General features: G+C 52.7%; 11 protein-coding genes across 11 annotated transcripts; 5 read left to right on the forward strand and 6 right to left on the reverse strand.

Annotated features, from left to right (window-relative positions):
- Positions 1-53: 53 nt before the first annotated feature.
- Positions 54-1,373, reverse strand: LTS14_003711 (uncharacterized protein; the record flags this gene model as incomplete). Its single annotated transcript, XM_064836414.1, has 1 exon — positions 54-1,373. The coding sequence occupies one exon, from the start codon at positions 1,371-1,373 to the stop codon at positions 54-56; it is 1,320 nt and encodes a 439-aa protein (XP_064695805.1).
- Positions 1,374-2,603: 1,230 nt separating this feature from the next.
- LTS14_003712 (uncharacterized protein) lies at positions 2,604-3,908 on the reverse strand (the record flags this gene model as incomplete). The annotated part of the gene is made up of 2 exons (XM_064836415.1): positions 2,604-2,636; positions 2,700-3,908. 2 exons carry the CDS (start codon positions 3,906-3,908, stop codon positions 2,604-2,606), a joined length of 1,242 nt encoding a protein of 413 aa, XP_064695806.1.
- Positions 3,909-4,420: 512 nt separating this feature from the next.
- Positions 4,421-5,842, reverse strand: PDX1 (pyridoxine biosynthesis protein; the record flags this gene model as incomplete). The annotated part of the gene is made up of 2 exons (XM_064836416.1): positions 4,421-5,709; positions 5,764-5,842. 2 exons carry the CDS (start codon positions 5,840-5,842, stop codon positions 4,421-4,423), a joined length of 1,368 nt encoding a protein of 455 aa, XP_064695807.1.
- Positions 5,843-7,256: 1,414 nt separating this feature from the next.
- LTS14_003714 (uncharacterized protein) lies at positions 7,257-8,777 on the reverse strand (the record flags this gene model as incomplete). Its single annotated transcript, XM_064836417.1, has 2 exons — positions 7,257-7,733; positions 7,791-8,777. The coding sequence occupies 2 exons, from the start codon at positions 8,775-8,777 to the stop codon at positions 7,257-7,259; spliced, it is 1,464 nt and encodes a 487-aa protein (XP_064695808.1).
- A 1,228-nt stretch (positions 8,778-10,005) lies between these two features.
- Positions 10,006-10,975, forward strand: LTS14_003715 (uncharacterized protein; the record flags this gene model as incomplete). Its single annotated transcript, XM_064836418.1, has 4 exons — positions 10,006-10,492; positions 10,637-10,726; positions 10,781-10,863; positions 10,928-10,975. 4 exons carry the CDS (start codon positions 10,006-10,008, stop codon positions 10,973-10,975), a joined length of 708 nt encoding a protein of 235 aa, XP_064695809.1.
- A 1,964-nt stretch (positions 10,976-12,939) lies between these two features.
- mug86 (Meiotically up-regulated protein 86 protein) lies at positions 12,940-13,977 on the forward strand (the record flags this gene model as incomplete). Its single annotated transcript, XM_064836419.1, has 4 exons — positions 12,940-13,307; positions 13,363-13,534; positions 13,586-13,782; positions 13,836-13,977. 4 exons carry the CDS (start codon positions 12,940-12,942, stop codon positions 13,975-13,977), a joined length of 879 nt encoding a protein of 292 aa, XP_064695810.1.
- Positions 13,978-14,726: 749 nt separating this feature from the next.
- LTS14_003717 (uncharacterized protein) lies at positions 14,727-15,034 on the reverse strand (the record flags this gene model as incomplete). The annotated part of the gene is made up of 2 exons (XM_064836420.1): positions 14,727-14,869; positions 14,938-15,034. The coding sequence occupies 2 exons, from the start codon at positions 15,032-15,034 to the stop codon at positions 14,727-14,729; spliced, it is 240 nt and encodes a 79-aa protein (XP_064695811.1).
- A 1,832-nt stretch (positions 15,035-16,866) lies between these two features.
- On the forward strand, positions 16,867-20,511 carry LTS14_003718 (uncharacterized protein; the record flags this gene model as incomplete). The annotated part of the gene is made up of 6 exons (XM_064836421.1): positions 16,867-17,460; positions 17,514-18,890; positions 18,949-18,972; positions 19,040-19,367; positions 19,428-19,796; positions 19,856-20,511. 6 exons carry the CDS (start codon positions 16,867-16,869, stop codon positions 20,509-20,511), a joined length of 3,348 nt encoding a protein of 1,115 aa, XP_064695812.1.
- Positions 20,512-20,799: 288 nt separating this feature from the next.
- Positions 20,800-21,816, reverse strand: TSA1 (cTPxI; the record flags this gene model as incomplete). The annotated part of the gene is made up of 2 exons (XM_064836422.1): positions 20,800-21,668; positions 21,735-21,816. The coding sequence occupies 2 exons, from the start codon at positions 21,814-21,816 to the stop codon at positions 20,800-20,802; spliced, it is 951 nt and encodes a 316-aa protein (XP_064695813.1).
- A 1,287-nt stretch (positions 21,817-23,103) lies between these two features.
- On the forward strand, positions 23,104-23,810 carry LTS14_003720 (uncharacterized protein; the record flags this gene model as incomplete). The annotated part of the gene is made up of 2 exons (XM_064836423.1): positions 23,104-23,535; positions 23,610-23,810. The coding sequence occupies 2 exons, from the start codon at positions 23,104-23,106 to the stop codon at positions 23,808-23,810; spliced, it is 633 nt and encodes a 210-aa protein (XP_064695814.1).
- A 922-nt stretch (positions 23,811-24,732) lies between these two features.
- Positions 24,733-25,560, forward strand: LTS14_003721 (uncharacterized protein; the record flags this gene model as incomplete). Its single annotated transcript, XM_064836424.1, has 1 exon — positions 24,733-25,560. The coding sequence occupies one exon, from the start codon at positions 24,733-24,735 to the stop codon at positions 25,558-25,560; it is 828 nt and encodes a 275-aa protein (XP_064695815.1).
- Positions 25,561-26,072: the final 512 nt, after the last annotated feature.

A 26,072-nucleotide genomic window follows, 5' to 3' on the forward strand; every position in this document is an offset into this window, starting at 1 on the left:
TATGGCAGCTGTTCCTGCTAGAGAAAAGTCGTCTCATCTACTATTACACTGTATCATCCATCATCACCCACAACCGCCACGTCAACATGCACTGGATCATCGAATTGTTCTTGTGCATGATACGCCTTGTCCCCTGCCACCTGCTGATTGAGCACAATCAGACCTGATAGCGCGGCGCCAAGGTGACCATAGTCCGAGAAGCGCTTTCGTCCGAAAACGTGGACTTGCTCTCCATGTGGCCAGGTCAACATCCCAGTTCTCACTGCGAGGTAGACGCCTAGGCCCACTGAGGAAGCGGCGAGGGTGAGTATTGCTGGTAGATATCGCTGCCATACAGCGACATGGTACTTGCTGTTCCTGATGAGTGGCATTGTTGGTCGGAGCACAGGAACGTGAGACAGAAGCTCCTGGCTGGTATTGAGTAGAACGTCCGCGATGCCAGAACTTGCCGGCGCACACCATGGCAGAGTCATACCGCAAGCATTTCGCTGAGCCGCTACCTCTTCTTCGATCTTGCACTGGGCCAACGACATAACCTCCTCGGCGTTCGTTCTCAATTCGAGCTTCGCATGTATCCGCTCAACATAATCCACCACCTTGCTGTATTTCTTCCTCATCGTCTTCGCCAGCCAGTCTTGCGATAGTTGTGGGTATAGCATGAGGCTCAAATACCCAAAGGCTAGACAATCGATGCCGGAAATATCCTCACCATGCAGATACTGCTTTGCTCCAAGCATGTCTTGTAGAGCTCCAAAGAAGTTGTCCGCCAAGGCATGAAGCTTGAACACTGCAGAATGTTCTGGTCTCTGCAGCAGACTCTTCAATGTATCCTTCCGAGGTAGTAACAAGCTCGCTCGCTTCTGTGCTTCTACCTCGAACCCTTGGCCTTCCTTTCCCACGCCATCGAAGCCTGAAGGTCGATTGCTCAGATCTTCATGCACATCATCCACGTCTATACTAGAGACGCCGAGATGTTCCGTTCGTTGCCGCGCTGCTGCTCTTCTCCGAGGAGGGAGTAAGTAATTAGTATGCCACGGTAGGATCTTGGTAAAGGCTGAGCGGGTTGCCGTGTAGTTCTCGTATGAGACGTAGAGGGAGATGTCGAGGAGAGTTTGAGCTGAGGAGTGAAGGAACGATGCTAGGGCGGTGTCGTCGGCGGTGGGCCTAGTTCCTTTGAGGTGATTTGCAATACTGGCATACCCTCGATATCGCTTGCTGTTATCGACAAGTAATGGCAATCCTTCTCGGTCATCGTGGGTGGGTATGAGTTGCCAGTCGCCGACGCTGTTAAGTCGAAGGAGTGTTACTGCTGCTATACATCCTGCGTCGATTGATGGCAGGTCAAATGCTGGGCCAAGCACATATAGCTGCATCATTGGCTTTTGTGTATGCTGGTCCCTAAGTTTCACCTTTCACATGCTTCAAGCTCGTTGAGCCTCAGGCATTCTCGCATACACTGTAGGACTTTCGTGTCGCTCCTTATGGGGGACTCGAGATATTCCTAATGTCTCCTCAGTGGTAGTAACACCATGTGAGGGATAGTTACAGTAAATTGAGTGACCACTCTGCTCGTGGTGGCCGATGATACCGCTTGCCAACAGCATTTTGTCATGTACAGGTAGTGTATAGCAGGCTGTGTCGATGTCGATCAGCACAGCCCGACGTACCGGTCTCGTGATGTCGACCGCCATGGGGTACATCTGCTCGCACCCAAGGCCGGCTTGGAGCGAAGAGATGCTCGACGCAAGACCGATCATGGAGAAGCATAATGAGCAATCGACCGATGCTAACTTGATGACCACGACCGACAATCATGAAGAGCGCCCGCCACCCTACTCAGAGTACGTAGATGCCAGCGAGACACAAGAACAGAAGACATGGATGACTCGAGCAATGAACACACTATGGCGATTGTCGCCTAGGTCGAACGTCAAGCACGCCTTGTCACCTCTGACGCGACTCAACATGCGCAGAAGTGGCCAGTCTCCGAAAGCACGGAGCGACAAAAAAGACAAGCCACCACTACTCAGAATCACCATCGGACCCATCGATAAGACCCGAATTTCCTGCAGGTGCCGTCAAACAATCGACACTACACGAAAGCACCCGGATCTACCTCTTGGCCAAGTCCGGTGCGAATGTGGCTACATTGTCAACAGTGCCGGCTACGCTTACAAGTCCTACGGCAAGGTAAAAGCACCCTTGCAGATCAGCTTCGGACCTCTGGATGCCAAAAGTGTCAGATGTGCCTGTGGTCGACGGCAAGATACTACTCTCTGGGAACCAGGATTACCTACCGGACAGGTCCATTGTAGATGTGGATATATTGTGACAAGTGACGGACGTGCGTTTTATGATCGCTATGAGCCAGGCTACCAATGTACGTGTAAAGGCAAGGCTAAGCAGGGTTGCATGCGTTGCGAATCGCGGTGGCGTGAGCGGAATGGTATGGGCGAGTGAGAAACGGACTTCTTGTATTGAAGGGAGGTAGATTGGAGGCCGAGTAGCGCATAGATCGATGAAGGAAATCACTACCACTCGTAACTTGCGATCCGACATTATGATACAACTGTACAATTATGATTCACAAAAACACTTACACTTCACAACTTAGACACAAACCCGCTCTTATCGATCTACACTCAAGTCAGCGCAACCGTCTGTAACAGGGAAAGGAATTTCGTTATCAGAAGACTCACCTTCACCAAATACTCCTTCGCAATGTCCTGCACCTTCGTCACCCCAGCCAAGGCCATACAGAGTCTGAACTCCTCACTCAACAACTTCAACATCAACTCCACGCCCTCCTGGCCCTTATAAGCCAACCCCCACAACGCTGGCCGTCCAACCCAAACGAAATCCGCCCCTAACGCAAGCGCCTTGAATACATCCGTCCCATGCCTTATCCCACCATCAACATGTACGGGAATCTTGCCCTGAATCGCCTCCACGACCTCGGGAAGTGCGTCAAGGGTAGCTAGAGCGCCATTGAGCTGGCGTCCACCGTGGTTACTCACCACGATCCCTCGCACTTGATGGTGAAGGGCTAGTATAGCGTCTTCGGCCGTCGCGATGCCTTTGACCCAGACTTCCATCTCGGGACAGCATTCCTGCTTCAGCCACTCAATGTCTTTCTCCCAGCTAAGAGTCGGGTTCGCGGCGTGGGTGTGGAAGGTTATGGGGCCTGTGGGTAGGACGCGAGACTCGCCGTCTGTGTAGCCTGCTTTCGAACCCTTCTTCGCCTTCCTCTTCGCCGACGTATTAGCTGGCAGATTGTCAGTGCGCGGGTTCCCGCCATCCGCACCCTGCTCCTCATCGTCCTCCTCGCAAGCGAAATTCTCTATCTTGAAGTGCGAAGGCAGTTTGAACTGATTTTTAATCTCCGCATTCCTCCTGCCCAAATACGGTGTATCGACCGTCAAAAACACCGCCTTAAATCCTGCTTTCTTCGCTCTCGCAATCAATTTCTTACTATGCGCCCGCTCCTCAAACAGGTAAAGCTGCAGCACATTCGGCACCACCCCATCACATTCCTTCGCCACATCCTCTAAACTCGTCGTAGCAAAACTGGACAACCCCATCGCAATACCCTTCTTCTTACACGCCCTAGCAGTAGCCAATTCCCCATCCGAGTGAGCTAGCCTCTGCATCGCCGTCGGCGCTACACCGATGGGTACAGCGTTCTTGTGGCCGAAGATCGTGGTAGTGGTGACTATTATACTCACGTCGCGGAGGACGCGGGGACGGATACGGTATTTCTCGTATGCTTTGAGGTTCTCGAGCAGTGTCGAGCCGGAGTCGGCGCCTTCATTGTAGTAGTCGCGGGTCATTTTGTCCATGCGGGTGTAGGCTAGTTTTTCCAGGTCGTCGATGTTGAGACAGTTGAGGTCGTGGTCGCCTTGGGCCATGGTGGCGCTTGTTCTTTGCGACAGTAGTCGCGTGCTACAGCTGGTGGAGTTTGTGGGTATGTGGTAATGGTATGTGGTGAGGTTCTGGGTTGGTGATATGTGGTTGTGGAGACAGTATAGCGATATTGGTAGGATATGATAGAAAAAATAAGACAATGAAGAAGATGAGAAGGAAATACTTACGCTCCAGTCTAGACCTAGTGTATACTGCAAGACTAGTCTATAACCTAGGCATTGATGTCGATGACGATGAGGTGCTCCAAGCACGATCTCCAGAAAGTGTGGAGAGGGGAGATCTCACCAGCGGGCCGCTTCGAAAGTGATCGGACGGGTGGGAGAGCTGGAGATAAGCATGAAAAGTATTTTCGGCTGCAGGTTGAAGAAGTATTTAACAAAAGATCTAATCGGAGAGGTCTTCGCCGCGCCAATGCGTGCTTCCATATCCTTCTCTAGCTCATCGCAAAACGCCTCGCTTGCTCAAAGATTACCGCAATATGGGGCTCAACAGTCCATCATAGCACAAGCCTTCCCGGCTCCTTCTCCAAAGCCAACTTCATGCGCTCCAGGTACTCAACCGCTCGCTTCTCCTCGCCACTCTTCGCCACCACGCTGAACACGTTGGCGCCAGTAGAGATTCCAACAGCACCTGGTCGTCCCGCTATAGACTTCTTCGCCGTCGACTTCGGCGCAAGGATATCAATGATGTCCTGCTTCTTCGCCCTCCTAGCAGGAGCTGTCGATGATGGAGTGGCAAGGCCCATGACTTGTGGTGTATAGCGTCCTCGCGAAGACGCGGCGACCTGATCGAGTCCAAGGACAGAGTTGAAAAGATCGTTCGCCGTCGGCTTCCGCGACTTGCTGAGTGGCAAGTCCTCATTCGCTAGTTCACTCGCACGCGCGATAAATGTCGAAAGTGGTAAGAAGATACCAAGAGTATCGTTAACTTTCTTCTGCGTCGCAATAACAGCAGAGAGTGAAATGGGTACGGCGATCTCAGTCTCTTGCGGTATTTCCGGTACAGCCGCTGCCTCCTTCGCTGCTTCGGTCTTGGGCAACGTCGGTTTCGACAGCTGGATGTTCGAGAGATCCAGGTGACCGAGTTTAGTCAGGCGAGCGGCGGATTGTGATGGGTAGTCCTTCTTCACGCGACCTAGATGTGCCAGGACATCGCCTTTTAGTAGTCGGCCGTTGGGGCCTGAGGCGGGTATGCTATTCGCGTCTTCTTTGGTCAGGCCGTTTGTGTGGAGAAGATGCTCGACTGATGGGTAGAGTGGGTATGTCTGTTTTTGTGCGCGGCCGCTTTGTGGTTTGGTCTCCTTCTGTGCTGCGCTTGCTGTTGCTGCTGCGCCTCCTGCTGAGGCATCGGATTCTGGTGCTGAGGAAGGTGGTGCTTCTGCAGAGCTTGGGGAGCTTTCTGCTGGGTCGAGACCTCCTGCTAATTTCTCCTGCGGTGATGGCCTGTCTTTTCGTGCTAGCTGCCCTTCCTCTGCTGGCTTGTCTTCTGCTGGTATTTCGACACTGGCCGCATCATCTCCTGCCTCTGCTATCACAGCTATCCGGTACCCAACTTTGACCCCTTTGCTGCCCTCCTCTGACATGATCTTGACCATGACACCATCGTCCTGTGCCTCCACGTCCATTGTTGCCTTGTCTGTCTCGATCTCCAGGAGTACATCACCAGCTGAGAAGGAGTCTCCCTCCTTAACTCTCCAGTTGGCGATGTTGCCCTCGGTCATGGTGGGCGATAATGCCGGCATGGTGAAGTTTTGTGCTGCCTCGTTGCGGGATGATATACGGAAGCCTGGCATGTATTGTGAGCTCAACAGTTCATGGTCACATCCCTCATTAAGCTTACCTCTTCTTGCGGCGCATCGTGGAGCATAGCGCGATGCCAGCCTTGCCGACAACTTCGCAGTGTTGAACACACTGGCCATGGCTGCGATCGGTAGTGACCTGCAAATGAGTGTGCGTCAATGGTGGCAGAGTATCTGTAGATTGCAAGGCGAGCTATTATTATTATGCCGGCGCTGCTGGTTGAGTTGAGATGGACCAAGCTTCATGCAGCTGCAAAACCGCCGAACGGGAGTCCGCAAAATACGACCGAAACAACGTCTTCCTACATCTCACCTGCTTCGACAAATATCAATGATATAGACTTGGCCACTATGTCAACACTCTTCTTGCACGGCATACTACGGCTGCCAGTGTGTCTACGGGAGCAAGCCATCAGGAATACATCCCGAGGCCATATCTCGAACCATGGATATCAAGGTCTCAGGCTCAAATCTAACACAACATCAAAACCGCCACGGCAGTCAACAGGCAACCGCGCAATACCCTTTCCAAAGACCAGGCCTCCGGCATCATCATCTCCACCCAGAATTTCAGCCACGCCTTCACCGAAACCCACCCTATCCGTGGCGAGTCCACCCCCAAAACCCCCCAAGCCAGCCATCAAACCCGGCTCCAGCTATGCCGAAACACTTCTCCACACAACAGACGAGATCCTTCTCTACCGCGCCCCGGCCCACAGGTCCTACTACATAACCTCCTACATCCTCGGCGGGGCCCTCTTCGCCGGCGCCTACAACTGGGCCACGCTCGTAACCTCCTTACCCGGAGCCGATGAGAACAAAGGCTGGACCCGGCACATGGTTTCTGTCGCCAACACGCTGAGTACCGTTCTCGTCACAATCTTCAGTTCCGTCCTTATCATGGCGCCTTGGAGACTAGTAAGGAGTATCTCCTTACTCTCGAAGAAAGGAGTCGATGGCGTCAAAAGACCTATTCTGCAATTCAGTATGCGCCGACTACTCCCCTTCATGAAACCCAAGATCATCCAGACCCTCCCATCAAAGACATTTCTGGACCGGAAAGTCTCCGCAATGGATATCAATTTCTCATCCGTCGCACTCAGAGAAGCTCCTGCGTTCACAGCCACAGTCGACCAAGATGCACCTATCGTAGACAGGAAAAGCAATCCGGTCGCTCGTGGATGGAATACTTTCAAACGTGATATACGACGCATGTGCTATCGGGAAGGCATCGCATACCTCCGGCTCGAGGACCAGGGAAATTGGAAGTTGGATCTGCAGAATTGTGCTTTATTGGAGGAAGGGAAGCCGTTGGATCGATTGACCGTGGTTGATGAAGTTAGCAGGGATCGAGGGTTGATTGCTTGGGTGAGACGACTTTTGCAGGCTTGATGATTTAGGGGTTAGTGGGAGTGAATTGTAAATATATTTGTACAGATACTCTCGTAACTAGTGGGTTGCTGTATATGTGTTCATGACATCGTAACAGCTACTTGGCAGTCGGCAGGTGGCAAGTCGACACTGCGTTCCGAGGTCATCTCTTCCCCTTCTCATCGCCCAACTCCTCGCGTAAGATTCTGACTTGTTTCTTGACTGCTCGCCACAAAAGATAATTATCCAGATCCCCATCCTCCTCGTCCATCTGTCTCACAGTCCAAATCCAATCATACAGCCCCTTGAACGGCCGCGTGCTTTCATTCTCACAACTCCTCCCGTTACCTGGCCTCTTATGTGCCTCCAAACATTCCAAACAAACACTCTCAATAAACACGTCTTTATCCCTCGCGATCGACAGCAGAGCAGCGACCATAGCTTCCTGGAGGAATGCGAAGCTGAACCCGTTGGTGATCTTGGCGATGGCAGGACAGAGTTTATCTGGGAAGTCAAGATCGTCATTGTCGGATAGTTTGGTCTGCCAGTATTGCATGTATGCCGTTCGTTCCTTCTCATTAGGGTTGGGGAAGAGGTATTTCCTGTCGAAGCGGGAGGGGCGTTTGGCTATACCTGGGTCCTGTGAGATGTTAGCATCGCCGATAGTGTAAGAGACCATGTGTACGTTGTGACTTACAAGTCGATCGAGATGATTCGTCGACCCAACCATCAAAATTCCATCATTCTTCTGAATCCCATCCACGGCATTGAGGAAGTAAGACCGCACATTATCAGACACAATACTATCCAAATCCTCAAACACCAGATAACAAGGCGCCATCCGCCTCGCCATCATGAAAATCTGATTGATACTATACTCTGGCCCGGCAAAACTGGCCAACGTCTTGACATACAACGTCGGCACGGGCTGCTCGCGGTCGTAGAGACTATGCATCATGGCCTTGATACTGATCGTCTTGCCATTCCCGGGCGGCCCATAGAAAATTATACCTCGTTTCCAGGGGACGCGGAGGTGTTCGTAGGTATCCCTACTATCGAAGAAGTTTAGGACATCGGTTTTGATCGCGATCTTCATTTTGGCATCGAGGATGACGTCTGACCAATGGGCGTTTTGGACGCTTTCCCATAGTTCGCGGTTCTTGCTCCAAAAGCCACCGTCGAAGACGTAAATTTCGTCGTGGAGTTCGGCGCCCCAGGCTCCGGCCTCAAACAGAAGGCTGTTCGTGGCTTCGATGGAGGAGGAGAGGACGTATTGGTTCACGATTTGTGGGTATGGCGAGTTTCCGTCTCGACCATCTACTATGTATACTACGAATTCCTTCCCTTGCCAATCGAAGAGGTATTTCCCTAGCTTTACTATATCGGCGAGTGCTCCTCGTTGGCCGTAGAGACGTGTGGCGGGTGGGATGAAGGTGCGCCATGTGAGGCGGTCTTTTTCTTTGTCGATGGGAGCGATCGAGGCGTGGCCGGCGGCGGCATAGCTGAAGAGGTTAAGGGAGAAGCGAGGGACGACTGTGAGGTGGAGGTCGGGGTACTCGGCGCGGATGGCTTCGACTATGATTGTGTCTGTGTTGGTGCGTGGGGCGGAGGAGTGCTCGAAGTAGCGGGTTGCTGTTTCATTGTGGGATTGGTGAGGTCGATTGGCTGGAGTGCTTCCCGTCATGATTACAACTCTTGCGTTGCTTAGGGGAGAAAAAGCAATGTTATGAGCAGTACTGGCTGACACAACTAGTAAGGATGAGATTGAAGAGGGCAATGGAGCTGTATGTGGCTGCCTACAATGGCGACGTCCTGCAGGAAGCCATTGTGCCGAGAAGGATCACGAGCGTCCGCGGCGCTGGTTGATCTTGCCTCTTCGTAGCACGAGAGGCTGCAAGAGCATGGCTGCGTTACTTCGATACTCTAACCATCCATTTGGAGGTGGTGTGTGAACTATATATGTACTATAGTGACTTGGAGGCTCCAGGTTGAAGAAGCTTCGATGACTAACGAATCGGTGCTATGAAACAACACCCACGACTCATTCCAATCAGACTTGCCCTTCCTCCCTCATACCGAGTGATGAAGCTTCCCGCCCGCGGAGGCCTGTGGCAGTCTTCCTCCTCCGCAGCTACATCGCATTAGCTCAGGCCATGTTGCTAGAGATGCTCGCGCTGGCCTCGCAGCGTGATAGCGGCTAGCGACCCAGATATGAGTTTGCCAAATCTAAGATATGAGTTTGCCAAGTCTATGATATGGTTTGCCAGCTCCCCTCTGGTGGCGTGGGCTTTAGAGCCAGGACAATGCCGTCAGAACATAGAGTACTACTAACGCCGCGATTATCGACACCGCTCTGTGAAGACTCGGGTGTCATCGAGATCGCATCCTCAACAGGTTATTAATGGGCAGGCCGATCCTATAGACAGCAAATGGTTGGGTGTCACCAGAATATGGCGCGTCTTCTAGGTCCTGTGATCTCCTCGTACTTTGACTGGAGCGCAGGAAGCCATACGAGGAGTATAGGTAAGCGAGCAGGCCATGATTGGTATAATCGTGTAGATCGAAAGACTCACCAACTAGGGAAAGTGACAAACGTCGCTCCTCGGCGCCCCACTCGTTGGCCCCGCTGCAACACCTGGCTCGAGCAGGAACAAGGCAAAAACTTCCACCGCACTTCCCTCCAGGTCGTGTTCGGTCCGAGATAGCTTGCATAACGAGCATAACGTGGGACGAGGGATGTTCCCTGGCGCCACGTCAAGTTCGCGAAAGCGCTGCAGGTTTCCAAACGAAGGATTCATGTGGTACGATTGGAGGGCGGTTTAGTTTGACACCTTGTGTGATCTTTGGCACCTATACATAGTTGTTGAGCTACCCAAAACCGCTACCCAACCACACTCATCGAAGGAGCAAAGATGGACTCGGTACCTCATACTCAAAAAGTCGCCCTCGTCACTGGTGCATGCGGTGGACTAGGCCGAGCAATCGCAGAGAAGCTCCTGCGGCAAGGCGCCAATGTCGTCGTCTGCGACATCAATGAGAAGCTCATAGCCGACTTCAAGGAGAAAGTCTCAAGTGCCTATCCAGAGTGTACGCTTGTGGTGAAAGCAGACATCACTGACGATGCTGCTCTGGACGATCTCTTCGCCGAAACCGAAAAGACTTTCGGCCATGTCGACTTCGTGATCAACAACTGCGGTATCATGGATCGCTTCGACCCAGTTGGAGCCATGGAGAGGGACATGTGGGATCGTGTGATTGCTATCAACCTTACCGCGCCAGCAATGGTCACGAAGCGAGCGGTAAATTTGATGCTCAAGCACGACATCAAGGGCTCAATTGTGAACATTTCGTCGATCGCTGGCCTGCGCGGATTTGCCAGCGGCGCTGCATATACGGCTAGTAAGCACGGCCTCGTTGGATTGACAAAGAACACTGGTGCTTTCTACAAGGGCAAGGGCATCCGGTGCAACGCGATCCTTGCAGGCAAGTCTTTGCCTCTTAACAGGAGTCTGCTCGTGCCATGCTAATGATGCTTGTGTATAGGTGGCATGCAGACCAACATAGCCAGCAAGTACATTACCGAACAAGGCCTCAACTTTAATATGGAAGGATATGGCGTCCATGCCCAGGCCTGTGAGCGAAGAAGGCCTCTCGTCGTTCGACTGACACCAGGCTGATCATCAACAGTCCCGAATGAACATCTCATCATGGTCGAGATCGAAAAGATTGCCGACTTTGTGTCGTACCTTTGCTCAGACGCTGCTTCTGTGGTAAGTGCAGCAACGGTGTGAAACCGTATGTCAGACATTGATAAATCCTGACTATGACTTTTAGATCAACGGTGCCACGCTCACTGCAGACGGAGGATGGACGGCCAACTAGATGATGACTTCGCAGGTCTTGTGCGTACAATGAGTCGGTCGTATGAAGGAGGTCCTGACGAGGTCGAAGCTAGAGTCCAGCGACCTGTACGTCGTCAACGTATATAGCCTCGAGAAGACGACCATTCTCCTCGCATTATGAAACTAGTCTCGCCGTTCCTTTCGTCCATGTTGAAGACACTTTGGCCCAGAGCACGCCGTACATAGGCGCTAAGATACTATACAGCTGAGCTGTGCTGTGGTTGGAAGGATCATTTTAGTACCTAGCCAAGCTGTTTATGTCCAACACCGGATAAATTGCTCGTTGCCCCGGTTAAATCGTGCAGGGGGCTTATGTCGTTTGCGACATCCTGCGCCACGAGATTACGGTGTTGCAACAGCGACGGCTGGAACATAGCCTTGGATGATGGCAGTGAGCGCTGAGTACGAAACAATCTACAGCACCGGTCCGTATGTCTTGGCTCAGTTCGAGCGTGAAGACACTTGCTGTGCGCATATATGCGTTGTCGCGCACGCTACATGCACGGCACTCGCCAGGATGCTGCCGGGCCATGCTGCAGCTGCATCGAAAGTGTATGGAATTGCACTCCGTACCCTTTCCAGGCAAATGCAGGGATTGGGTAAGGATAAATCGTACAACAAATCCAGTCGGCTCTATTCGAACGCCATGTGTCCTGGCTAGGGCGGTCCGTGTAAGACAGTGCTTTGCAATTAGCTGTCTTCCGTTCCTCCGGGAAGCGAACACTGAGCACCGCTGGTCCGTACGTACTACCGCGCTTATTATCATGGTCGTCTATTCTCGTTATAGCGAATTATCGAGCCATTTTACGGATATTCCACGAACCAAAGGCATGCTCCGGATCTGGATAATAGAATTCACGGGCGAAAGAAGAGTTTTGAGGCTCTGCTGGCACCTAGACGCCATGGAGCATGAAGGTTGGACGCCCTCCGCTGGTCCTGAGAAGCATCAATCGTACCAAAATGACATGCCTCGGTCTAGCCTCGTGACAAATTCGCAAATGGTGCTCTTGCTTTCCTGCCGTACGACAGCGTGGATACCGTGGCGCTGGATAACCAGTCACGAAGACGACACACGAAACAAGGACTGCTCACGTTGCATGTACGACGGTCATCTCAAGGCCCTGATCCAGCAATCTGTTTGCTGGAAGTGCGCAATCAATATGTTGTATCGCAGCCGCAGAACTTTTAGGTGGTGTTCGCTATAAGGTTCGCCAACATGTCCGCCGTTCCGAGATCGACGTAAACGAGCATTTCTAATGCGCCCATCTTCCCCTTTCTGCTACTAGCTTGGCCGCAGAATGTCAAGCAACTCGCCGGGTCTGCCGGTCACGCAGGCCAAGAAGCGCCTCTGTAGCTCAGAACGATGTCTTAGCGGCCATGTAAGCGCATCATTGATCGTAATGAGAACCCGAGATCGCTTGGATGTGCGACAGAAGCAGTCTTCTTCGTGCTATGCAGAGGCGTCGTTGCTACTGCAGAATATGATAGAGCCAACAACAGCATGCGATTTAGCCAGCTGCGAGTTGGTAGACTGTGCGTCTCGCTTCGCAAGGCTGCGTAGCGGGACAAATACACTGGTCGCCATATTGCGGCACCGTGAACGGGCATGAAGTAGACAGGCTTTGGTCAATGCTCACGCCATCGATATTGCTTCATCATTTGCCGAGAGCAACCTCGACAGGCCTTATTGGTTCGTTTGAGCAACCTCTAACTCCAGACGGAGATGGCATGGGACCTCCCCACACACCGTTCTGAAATGCCTGTGGAGCTAGTGCCAGCTGCATGTTTGTCATTATTCGAGCTATATATTTGAGGGTAGAGACGCGATCACTCTTACCCTCCGTCTCCCTGCTGTTTGCTTTTCAATCTCTCTCTTTCGGAGGGCCTTTCTATCGATCGACTAAGTCCGTACCACCCGGTTATCGTCGCTGAAAAGGACTCGAGATGTCTACCGCTCAGGAACAAAATGCGTCGACGATGGAGATGAAGGCTGAGAATGGCACCCATGGTGTCGACCATGCCGCGAAGCAGCGCAAGCCATACGACTATGGTGGAAACCCACTTGCGCATATCAACACTGGCGACTCTGTCCGACTTCCTGCCTTCGGTGGTGAGTTTCAGCCTGGTCTTTACAAGTCGACTGAGGGCCGCAAGTTTGCCAACCCGGCTCCTCTCGGACTGAGCGCTTTCGCCCTTACCACCTTCCTCTTGTCTCTGATCAACATGGGCACCCGTGGTATTACTGGTCCTTCTCTCGTCATCGGTGCCGCTTTCGCCTACGGTGGTCTCGTCCAGCTGCTTGCCGGCATGTGGTATGTAACTATCTGGTGAAGTCATGTTGTGGAGACGATTTCTGACGTTGCACAGGGAAATGGCTGTTGGCAACACTTTCGGTGCTACTGCGCTCTCGTCGTATGGTGGCTTCTGGATTGCTGTCGCTATCATTCTCACTCCCGGAGGCTTTGAGATTGTCTCGAGCTTGACTGCAGCGGACGGCAGTGAAGTCGCATTTTTGGACTCCTTTGGTCTCTTCTTGATGGTGAGTTGCACGGTTTGTTCAGCAAGGCAAGCCGATGCTGACAAATTACAGGGCTGGTTCATCTTCACCACCCTCCTGCTCATCTGCACACTGAGATCCACAGTGGCCTTCTTCTTGCTTTTCTTCACCCTTGACATGGCTTTCCTCTTGCTCGGCATTGGTTACCTGCTCAACGGTTCTGGCGCGCCCAATGGTCCATGCATCACGGCCGGTGGTGTCTTCGGTATCCTCGCCGCTTTCCTTGCTTGGTGAGTTTGATTATCCACAATCCATCTATTTTATTGTACTGACGATGGAACAGGTACAACGCCCTCGCCGGTATTGCCGACCCAAGCAACTCGTTCTTCCTCATTCCAGTCGCCCATTTCCCGTGGTCCGACAAGGGCCGTGAGATGCGCAGCAAGGTTGACAACATGGATGCTCGCAACGTGCAGAGTGTATAAGTATTTCCTATCAGTATCTAGGGCACACAACAAGAGGTCGAGGTGTTTGGGCACAGATTAGCTCATTGCGTCGGATGTGTATGGATTTTTAGGATACCCTGTTTTGAATGATACCATACCTTAATAATATCGAATCGTCGGCCACCCACTCCCGTGGGCCACTTGCTGGACGGCACGCCGCAGCATATCGTCTAAAGGTCTACTTTCACCAGCCCGCTTGCCTTCCGCGTTCGACCATAACAACACAACTCCCGATGAATTGGCCTCTACACAGCCAAAGGTACCTTCTTACCAAATTGACGAAAGCGTAGAAAATGGCCTGTGCCTCCAGACTCTTAGCCACCACTTGCAAAGTGGTAGTGGACATTGATATTAGCTATGGGTACAGATAAGCGAGCCTGCCAGATGATCTACTACATCGGATTTCGCTCGTCTTTAGATGGGATCTGTCGACATGTGCGTCGACAACTCAAAACAAGACAGACCAGAGAAGAGTATGTGCATTGGGATCGTACGGTCATCGTTGTCGTAATGGAAGTGGTGAAATTTGAAGACCGTGTCCCTGAGTTAAATGTTGTGTTCACAAGCTCATGTACATGGCCATCGGGGCAGGGTATCTATCAATCGTCCTCTCATTTACTCAATTACACTCCACCACGGCAGATTCTTCGAGGCATCGTGCAAGCCAGGAGCATAATACGAACCCCTTAGCAGCACCAGCGGATAAGCATGTTAACATAAACACTTGATCACCGAAAATGACTATCCCAGCCGCGGTCGCGCGTACCCTCTATGCTGACAGGACCGCTTGGTGCGTGAATGACGACGGGCTTGCTCGGAGGTGTGGTGGAGCCACGGGTGTTCACCGGACTGACAGGCGGCATGTTCGACGCTGGCGAGGACATGAGCATCTACTTCATTGTGTTCCACTCCGATCCACTATGGAGGCACGCAACTTACCGACTGACCCGGTTGGAGTCTTGATCGAGCTCCTTAGCTTCTTGCCGCCCTTCTCGCTCACGGATATGGCCACGTCGGTTGTGATCGACTCGTCCATCAAGCTCGTCGCCTGAGACACCACCGATGTTGACACTTGGTTGGGCTGTTCTCTGCTGGTGGTCTCAGTGGGGCGTCGCCTGATGCGTAGAAGCCGAACTACGCACCAGTGCTTGACTCGTGAGAATCTCGTACGAATCGACGTTTTCGTAGCGGTCTCGGTCCAAGCGTTGACAAGTGGTACGACGCAGAATGAGTGGAGGGTCGTTAGGTCGCGGTAATTGTGGCAGGAGTGATACTGGAGTTGTACGACGGATGGGAAAGAGAGGAGATTGATATGAACAGCTAGCAGTGGAAGTGAAGGTCGGCCACCGAAGGGCGACCTGATTACGTGGTCATGGTCATGAGCGACAAGCTCAGTGCGGCCTCACCATTGCGCCTGCCTCTCAAGGCGTCAACAGAGCACGGACAAGACGACCGTGAGTCATCTGAATACCGTGCCAGGGAGACTCCAGGGTGAATGTTCGAGAAGAGTACGTATGATGTCTCGCATATGGCCGCTAGAGCTGCGAACATCTGCTCGCTTGCTTCCAGCACCGCAACATGCATACTGACCACAATCATTGGCTGGTACCAGGGTGAACCAACGCAGGTACGTCATACAGTGGATGCAATGCAGCATACAGACATCGAAACAGACCGCAGGCCGAATTTGTGTCTTTCGGCGAACGCGTCAGACTGGCCATTGATCAGACGGTCGGAAGGCGTCGCAAGGTGAGACCGCTGACAGTGAAGCCCCAACCGCCGCTGAAGATGTAGTCCCGTAGTCGATTTGGTATGAATGAGGCAGCACCTGGAGGCGCAGTGGTGAGGATGAAGTTCAGCTGCAAGCCTGAGGTTATTCATATAGTGAAGCTGATGCAGCTGCGCCTTTTGCAGAACGGAAGCTAACGGTAACCATGCCACATCGGGTCAGCGAAGAGCCGCAACCTCTCAGGCTTTACTCTTCGACCCGCACTTGTGGTCCAAGACGGCGACGAGCCCCGGTGGTGGTGTTTAGTTGGTACTACCAAACGCGAAAAGACTAGGCTTGCTAGTGCAGTCATTTTATTTATCTTACTGTCCACGGGACCATGTATCCGTTGCGAGGCTTGCCCGTTAGGAAAAGACAGGCATACGGCCTGCTCCATCGAGGTTGTTTCGGCTCGCACACCAAGCTAAAGGACCCACAATGCAAGTATAGACACGCTACATACCGTGTAGACGGCATTTGATTGACCGTGCCTGGTGGAGTGGTACTTGGCTGCACGCTAGACACTTTGCAGGTAGCAGAGTCTCCTTGAAGCAGTGCTACAGGTGCTTTCAATACTGCCTCTTTGGACAATGTAAGGAGCGGCCATGGCAAAGTGTGTACGGAAAGAGACGGGGCCAACCACTAGACGCCCTACATCGCGCGAGGAGACAAAGACTCCATGCCACGCGCCGGGCCCTGGGTCATTCTTTGCGACACGTTCATGGCCACTCCTTATACTGATCACCGAACCAAGCGATTAAGGCGGGTCCTGTGCGCTGTAGTACACGGAACCAGATCGCTATCCTCCTATACTCGGGTCCTCTCTGGAATAAGGCCGACTGTGATGGACCTACACAGGGTGTGATGGCTTTGCACATACTTGGCATCGTGGTGGCATTATGGTTCCGTGCGATCTGTATATGTCCTCCATGCCCATCGAAGGATGATCTCTCCTCGATCTCTACCTTGAACCCGACTACACAGGGATACATTGCCGTCCTTTCATTCTGTTCACATTCTCTTATTCAAAGTCCACCATTCACTGGCTCAACTTCCTTCCTGCTTGCTTGTACCATTTGAACGTGGTCACCTACCACAAAATGTCGTTCGCTTTTGCCGTTCTATGCTTCGGTGCTGTCTTGTTTGGAGTCGCATCAGCCCAGCAATACGCTGGCGACTTCATCAATACTACCCTCCCAGGCGTACCGGGATCCGAGATCGCGTACTGGAAGATCCGCGACGGCACCAAGGGCAGCAATCTGACGCTGATCAACTACATCAACCACGGTAGAGATGGACAACGCCTGGTACCGGCTAACCTGAAGCGCGCAGTCATTATTATACATGGTCTCAACCGGGATCCTGGCACATACGAGTCTAACATGCTGAGCGCCCTTTCGCAAGTGTCCGATACCAACATCAACCCGGACTCCGTAGCTATCGTTGCTCCCTACTTCCCTAATGGCGATGACAAGAACACCGGCGGCTACCCGTGGATCAATGGCCTCAAACCAGCACAGGGATCAATCACCAACTGTCTCGTCTGGTCTGGCTCTCAGTGGTCTGCTGGCGGCATGAATCAATACCCTTGGACGTCTAGCAAGAACATCTCTAGCTATGACGTGCTTGACCAGATGCTCCAGTACTTTGACAACAAGGCGATGTTCCCCAACATCAACCAGCTTGTCGTCGCCGTAAGTCACTTCCAGTGTTGCTGCTGCCAATCACGCCTGACACATGATCTCAGGGCCATTCACTTGGTGGACAGACGGTCCAACGATATGCTGCCATCGGCCAGCCAGGGAGCGTCAAGACTCCGGTCTCATACTGGGTAGCCAATCCTAACTCCTACGCCTGGCTCAGTACAGACCGCCCACTGTCGACCTCATCTTGCGCCACGTTCGATAATTACCGTGAAGGATATACCAACTTCTCGCAGTACCCGATGACCTATGGTCTGAGCCTTGTCAATTCTGGTCGCGCAAACATTTTGGCGAACTTCAACAATAAGGCTGTCAACTATGCTCGAGGTACACTGGATTTGGGCGACGATTCTTCGAGTTGTGCTCCTGGAACGACTGGCGCCAACCGCAACGAGCGCTTCTTCAACTTCATCAAAGCCTTCCCACCGAGCTGTTCTGATCCATCCGGCAATGCGTGTGATACTGTTGACTTCATTGCTTCTGGTCATGATGGTGGAGCTATGATGGCATCGGCTGCTGGTCAAGCACGTCTCTTCATCGACAATTTCTATGGCGATAGAAATCGCTCCTACGACTTTGGCTATCCTCGTCAACAGAGTGGGGATGACCCTTTCCCGAACCCGGCTCTTAACCAGTCAACTGCTGCAACCAACAATTATACGTATGCAGGGCAGATGACTTATTGGGGATGTTGGTCCGATCAGGACCCAGCCACCCTTACTAACCTGGCCTACGAAGGTCTCAACAATACCGTCGAAAGCTGCACGGCCCTGTGTGCATCTCGTGGTAACACGATCGCTGGTACGGAGAATGGTAACCAATGTTTCTGCGGCTCCTCTGTAGGCTACCTCGCCACTCAGGTCATTGACAGTTCCTGTGGCACTACCTGTACTGGTAACAACGCCGAGACCTGCGGTGGTGCTAACCGGCTATCACTCTTCAGCGCTGGCAGGCCAAACATATCAGCTGCACCAGGCACACCGGAGGTCATTAGCAACGACTGGTATTACACGAGCTGCTCTGTTGATAATGCTGGTCGCGTCCGTGCACTGGGAGACAGGTCGACTACATCTGACTCGATGACTTTGGAGAAGTGCGGCAACTTCTGTCAAGGCTCACAGTACTTTGGCATTGAATATAGCTCAGAGTGTTACTGCGGGAACAGTCTCAGCTCTTCAAGTATTGCTGCCTCGAGCGACTGCAATATGCTGTGCTCTGGCGACAGTACCGAGTTCTGTGGTGCTGGAAATCGTTTGACTGTATATCAAAACACCACCTGGGTGGCGCCAAGCAAAACTTCGAGTTCATCAGCAGCCAGTGGCACCCCGACTGCGACTGGACCCGCTTGTCCGTCCAGCGACGGCAAGACTGTGACATCGGGTGGCAAGAGCTTTATTGTTGAATGTGGCGTTGACCATGCAGTAAGTCTTCTACCAAAGACAAACCTCCCGGAAGGTCTACTTACTGACTCGATGGCAGGGCGGAGACCTCACTTCTCTGAGCGTAAGCAACTTCCAAGGTTGCATTGACGCGTGTTCCCAGAGCTCTCAATGCATTGATGTCAGCTTAGGGTCGAAGTGCGTGCTATCTCAAGTCTAGCTTAGGAGCCGCTGTTAACAATGGTGGAGTCTGGGGCGCCAGATTGATGGTTCCTTCTACATCGTCCCAGACATCATCGTCAACTTCGGGGACTACGACCAGTGTGCGCAGTACTTCTGTGGCGTTTACATCGGCCACGAGCTCGACAGCCGCATTCACCAGCCCTGGGACTTCTTCGACTTCCAGCTCCGCATCGGCCGCCTCTTCGACGGTCGTAGCCTGCCCAACTTCAGATGCAACTACCGTGACATCTAACGGGAAGTCGTTTATAGTGGAATGTGGTATCGATCATTCGGGAGGTCAGTGATCAGCTATAGCTAGTTTCCGTTTGACCATTGGCCATGACTGACATATTGCAGGTGACCTGACGAGCCTAAGCGTCAATAACTTCCAGCAATGCATCGACGCCTGCGCTCAGAATCCCGCTTGCGTTGACATGAGCTTGTCCGGTTCGGCCTGCTATCTCAAGTCCACAGTTGGAGAGGTTGTCAACAATGGTGTCTGGGGTGCTCGACTCCTGACCGGTACGACATCATCAACCCTTGTCCCTATTGGCAGTTCTCTGGCGAATCCAGCCACCACCTCCACAAGTACCAGCCTGAGTCTCGCACCCTCGACCTTCTCCACAAGTTTCGCCGTTGCCACACCTTCTGCGGTCACCTGTCCAGGCTCGAACTCGACTACATATCAGTCTGGTGGTCAGAGCTGGCTCATCGAATGTGGTGTTGGTATGTTAAACCATCTTCGAAAATAGCTGTGCAGGTGAAATACTAACCAGTCTTACTAGATCATGCCGGCGGAGACATGGGCAGCCTCTCAGCCAGCTCATTCGCAGCCTGTATCGCCGCCTGCGCAAGTACGTCCGGCTGCGTGGATGTATCTCTGTCGGGATCAGCTTGCTACCTGAAGTCATCTGTGGGTGCACCTGTATACAATGGTGTATGGGGTGCGCGAGCAATCTCTGTATCGACTTCCGCAGCCTCAACAACCACTTCGGCGCTCGTTACAACCTCATCTTCGGCAATTTCTGCGACAGCCACTGCAAGTACCCAGATGTCCTCGACCAGCATCACCACATTTGCGACCTCGACCTCGATATCGACCTTGTCCTCTAGCACAGCTTCAGCAACGCCTACCGCTCTCGCCTGTCCCGCAGGCAATAACACACTCTACACGGCCCCCTCTGGCAACACCTTCCTAATCGAGTGCAATATCGACCATGCCGGAGGTGACCTGTCATGGAGCTACGTCTCCAGCTTCACCGACTGCATCGACAGCTGCGACTCCACTGCTGGGTGCGTAGACGTCAGTCTCGCTGGCGCAGCATGCTATCGGAAGAGCACCCTCGGCGCTGCGGTGAGCAATGGAGGGGTCTGGGGTGCGAAGCTCGTGGGAAGTACGAGTAGTATTGCTGTGGGCTCCAGTAGTACTTCGTCAGCTTAGCGAGGAGTTCTTTTCTTATGAGTATCAATGGATGTAGGTAGGGTCATTACATTCTTAAGTGTGTTACTGGCGTCGATGGGAACTTTCTGCAATACTGGCCGGAGATTATATGATAGATGATAGAACGAACGCAGAGATGTCAGGAATATAGCACCATCAGTATACTAATTAACGAACATTGACAGTAGAAGTGGCAACACTCGCTCCCTCCTCATGACCGCACTACCTTCGTTTCAAGTTCGTAAAAGATTGTGTTTGATACTCTCCGCTGCGCCAACTCATCGCGGATTAACGAGAGTTCAGTTCGCAATCTCGACAACACTCTGATTCTGCATCGCCGCCTGCGAATTCTCCAATCGCTGCTGCATCATCGCCTCCTCCATCTGATTGCTCGACAATCCCGGCGCACTCGTTGGACTGATCAGTGGACTCTGATTCCCACTCACTCCCTGCAAGTAGAAAGGGGCTATTACTCATGCCGCGATTTGGTATATCCAATCCAGCAGCGGACATAGTCATGCGATGCAAAGAAGCCGGCTTGTTCGTACCTCCGCTCGACATGACAGACGCCATGCTCCGCTGACTGGCACCAGACCAAGCACGGTTGAGCTTCGGACGAGCCCATTCGGACCAGGATTTCTTGAGCTCGACTTTGCCTTCGATGTTGGTTGTCGTGTTGATCCCCGTATCGCCTTTCTTCCAGTCCACCGGGCAACCCTCACCAAATTCGTCCTTGAAAACCAAAGCGTCCAGGACCCTCTGCGCCTCGTCCACACTCCGCCCGACATCAGCATCGTTGACAGTGATACACCTAACCACCCCCTTGGAATCAATAATGAACATCGCCCGCTGCGCCACCCCCTGCTCCTCAATCAGAACTCCGTAATCACGACTGACTTGATGATTACAATCGCTCATGAGCGGGACGTGAACACCGCCCAACCCGCCTTCCATTTCAGAACTGTTATTCCAGGCTTTGAGGCAGTGTTCGCTGTCGGTTGAGCAGAAGACCACGGCACAGGAGCGGGAGTAGATGAATTCTTCCAGGCGGGCTGAGAAGGCTTTGATCTCCGTGGGGCAGATGAAGGACCAGGCCTTGGGAAAGAAGACGAGGATGACCCAATGGTTGGCTTCGGTGTAGCCGGAGAGGGTACATTCTGAGGTGTTGTGTTAGCTTCGTACATGTTTGCTGAGTCGGATATGAATGGGTGGACAAGTCTCACCTTTGAAGCCGCCATCTACTACTGCAGTGCAGCGGAACTCAGGGGCTGGTCTGCCCATTTGGACACTGCCTGAAGACACCATGATTGGCCACAGTTAGTCCAGCCTGCGTGGAGAGTAGAACTTTAGGGTGTATGCAGTTGATGGGAAAGGAGAAGATGCCAAGAGACTTCGACTGGTACCAAGATGACCAGCGGTCTGGACCCTACTTTACCATTACCGTGAACGTGGACTTCCGCATGCGTCGACCACAGTTCTTAGATGCCGACCGAGTGCGTCCCGCGCGGTGCCAAGCCCGATCACCACGGTCATGGAATGGCATTACAATGTCCTTTGTGCTGTTAACATGCCCGGGAATGTGAATCTACAAAGGCGACAGAGGTGTGGTCATTGTAGCCGACCGGACTGCTCCTCGATCGTAGACAAAGAAATCGCGTTCAGTGTGAGTGCGGTCGAGGGCCTCCAGGCGACCATGTGATGGTGATGGTCCATTCTACTCGTGAGGAGGGTAGCGGTATGTGGCCGCAGGTAATGATCTTGCATCAGACCTGCCATCGTCCTTGCTAGCCCAGACTGCCATCATACTGTCCAGTGGATGAGTATGACCTGATATCGAGGGTTACCATCATGAGGTGGGCGGACAGTCATGTCCAATGTTCAGATGCATGCCACGATGAGACTGAAGTCACGAACTCGTTCCAATGCCGTGGTCGTGGTCCAGCTCGCGTGGCATCCCGCTTGGACGTTCCTGGGATCTTGGCCGAATATACAATGCCACACCTTGCCACGCGATACCGTTAGCTGTCACACGCACAGTTCATACCGATATCGCTTCCTGCCTCATAAACATATTCTCTGCGTCACGACATCATCGACGCACGTCAAACGCGTCGCAGTCCTGTTTTCATCTGTCTCGGGCTCTCGGCTGGCCACCGAGCCAACGGTTTCTGCGGCCCGCCGCCAGCCTCCCCACTTTTTGTCCCGGAGCTCGTTCCTCCATCGCCCCCGCCATCTTGATAACGGCTGCAGCGTCGACGCAATAAATAGATGACTGCCAACTTTAGCTGATGTAGAGTTTGGCATTGCAAGTTACCAGCTTCCTGTCTTTGCCTGCTTTTCTGTACATACATCGGTTACAGCTGCGCCTTGGATGTCCGCGCATGTCAGGGAACGTGAGATAAGCCGGTTTCCTCGCTGCAGCATCCCGCCCACATAACCACCACACTGCTGTTATAACTGTTCAGTTTGGTCTTCACTGCAAACCCACAGCACTCTACCAGCACCATCCAAGCAACGATCAACATCATCCTCAACATCGAGGCCTGATACCAACCCACAACACTACTAGCTTACCCGCAACACAACCACGCAATGGCGCTCTCCGGCTTCCTCTTCCTCTCATGGCGCATCTTCGAGATCATCATCCTCATCCCCATCGTAGGCATGCTCGCCTACTTCGTCCACCAATACGTCCACGCCAACCTCCTCACACCCGACTACATCCTCGTCCTCTTCATAGTCTCAGTGATAGCGCTGGCATGGGCAGTCTTCACAACCATCGACTACCTGCGCGCAAGGCACGACGCGCTGTTCGTTGGACTATTCGACCTTGGCCTCGTTGGTGCATTGATTGCGGGTGTCTACTACCTTCGAAACATTGCACACCAGAATTGCACCAATCTAGATGCTGGATTCAACAATGGGAGTGGATATCTCTCCTTCTCCGCGAACAAGGCTTGTACTATGCTCAAGGCGAGCTTTGCACTGGCTATCATTGCCATCTTGGCATTCTTCGTAACCTTCGTAAGTTGATCATCATATCTCTCTGTTCATGGACCAATGGCTGACTCTTGATCCACAGCTCCTCGCTCTTTTAGTCGCTCGAAATCACCGCAATGACGATCGTGTGGTCGTCAAGCGCGAATATCGTACATCCTCGCGCAACCATAGCCGGCACCGTTCTCGCAGCCGTGATGTTCGCGGAAGCCGTGATGGTGGGTACGACAGGCCATCTGGCTCCCGACGAAGCCACCACAGCAGCAGGCGGCAATATTATGTGTAAACAAGGGAGACGATGAGATCCAGGATGCAGGGAAGGCGGAAGAACGATTACTGGGCGTACATAGAATTTGCGGAGTCTAGCAGAATGGGTACTGGAGGATGCTGTGTTGAACAAATATGGAGCGCTCACATGGGAAGAGCGCATTACGACGACTATAACGACCATTTGCAATTCTGTTTCTTGTACTTGATAGTTCCAGCGCGACATGATACCCACAAGCTACAAACCATGCTCTCATCCCACACCGTCGAAGTGATATTTCTGCCGCCCCATAAGCAAAGTCAATGCAATTGTCCAGACCAGAACACACTTTTCCCCTCCACGCCACCAACTCCCACGAACCTGGAAAAAAGTCAAGCAATATACGCCAGGAGACACTAAGGACGGCGGGCGGGCCGAATCACGTTTCGGCTTGCCGCGCGCTACTGTTCCAGCGAACACCTGCAGCGTGCATACAGCCTGCTCCCTGGTTTCAATCTACACACTACAAAGGATGAAAGGGTTTGGTAAGCCGGACGTGGTTCGTACGCCGAGGAAAACGTGGAGTGGTGGGCGTGTTTCACACTGAAAGTATGACTGCATGCGGTGCTTGGCTGTGCCTGCGATTCCTCTCTGCCGCGCCTCCTGGTGGTGGCTGCTGGTACTGCTCCTGCAGAATTTGATTAATATGCCCGTGGGCTTGAAGGTAATATGGTAGGGAGTGAGTCGGTGGTATAAGATGGAGCGCGGTAGGGTCTTGGGTCAATCACTGAGCATTCCTTCTTTATCGATATTGCTGGGCAATACTCACGGTCTTTCACGATCAGCTACAGTCACTCCCTTGCCACCGACTACAGTCATTCCTTCATAACGATACCCACGCTCATTTACAGATAGACCACCAGAACAGGACGAAACCCACCCGACTTGATCAAAAGACCAGTCACCCAACCACGACCATGTTGAACGCCGGCTTCGTTCTCCTCCCCCTATACATCTGGCCCACAGCCAATAGCTGGCAACCTCTCTTCGCCGCCGCCAAAGCCTACCCAGACGTACAATTCCAAGTCATCGTCAACCCAAACGACGGGCCCGGCACCGGCTGCCCATCCTCCGACTACGCCACCGCCATGGCCACCCTGAACTCCCACCCCAACATCCAAGCCCTAGGCTACATCCACACGGCCAACAGCTGGGACTGCGGCGACTCCGGCAGCGACATCTGTCCCTGCACCCGCCCCACCTCCGACCTCGAAGCCGAAATCTCCGCCTACCAAGCCTGGAACGTCCCGGGAAAATGCAGCAACGCCGATATCCATCTCACGGGAATCTTCTACGATGAAGCGCCTTCCGCCGCCTCCAACGCAGATTACATGTCGCACCTTACGACCTTCGCGGGCGAAACGCTGACGAGAGGAAATACTTCACTTTTCAATTCCGGGCAGAGCGTGGATAGTATCTTCTACAACATCGCAGACTACATCAACACTTTTGAATCTTCCGGGTCCGCCTATACTTCCCAGACAAATCAGGGCAAAAACGTAGGGATGATCAATCTGCAGGGGACGAAGAAGACGCAAACGACTATGATTATTAACTCCTTTGGTTCTGGATTGACAGGGATGCAGAATGCTGTGGCACAGGCGCTGGGACAGCAAAAGGTGGCTGGTTTGTATGTTACCGATCAGCCATCTTACGAGGCGTTTCCTAGTGAGTGGTTGGGGTTTGTGGAATTGGTTAGTCAGACCATGGGTGGGTTGGGCGGTGGGCAGAAACTGAAGTGCTGAAATTGAAAAGTGCGGCGGAAAAGTTTGACAGTTGGGTTTATGATTCATGTGTCATGTTAGAGAGTGTTTCTCTTCTTGCTCGTTCCTCTGGAGGTTCTATATGTATTGAAGCTAGTCTTCATTTCTTCCACAGCTGCTGGGATGACGTGCTATCATCTCATCGTGCCCACAAATCTGCTTGCAGCTGCCGTAAGCTGCTGCTTACCGATCTAACATTGCCTTCGTACTGGGACAAAACCTTCTCGTGAGGACTAGCTATTATGATGTGCAATATTGCGAGCTCATTTACCGTTCCCTGTAGCGAGCTTTCCGTTGTATAGTAAGCCCGCGGCTCGATCACGCGGTGTGATCGCTTTGTGACAGCGCAGAGCGCCTTGGATGTGAGCAATAGAGCTGGCGGTATGCCTTACTCGCCTCGTGAAGGTTCGCATTTGGCGCCAGTGCAAAGCATTCTTGGAGTATCGGCTTAGTAGCCCGGCATCGTGATATCGTGATGCTGTCAATCACGCTCG

Source organism: Recurvomyces mirabilis, assembly GCF_035927965.1.
Source record: "Recurvomyces mirabilis strain CCFEE 5264 chromosome Unknown scaffold_8, whole genome shotgun sequence".
Lineage (NCBI taxonomy): Eukaryota > Fungi > Ascomycota > Dothideomycetes > Mycosphaerellales > Teratosphaeriaceae > Recurvomyces > Recurvomyces mirabilis.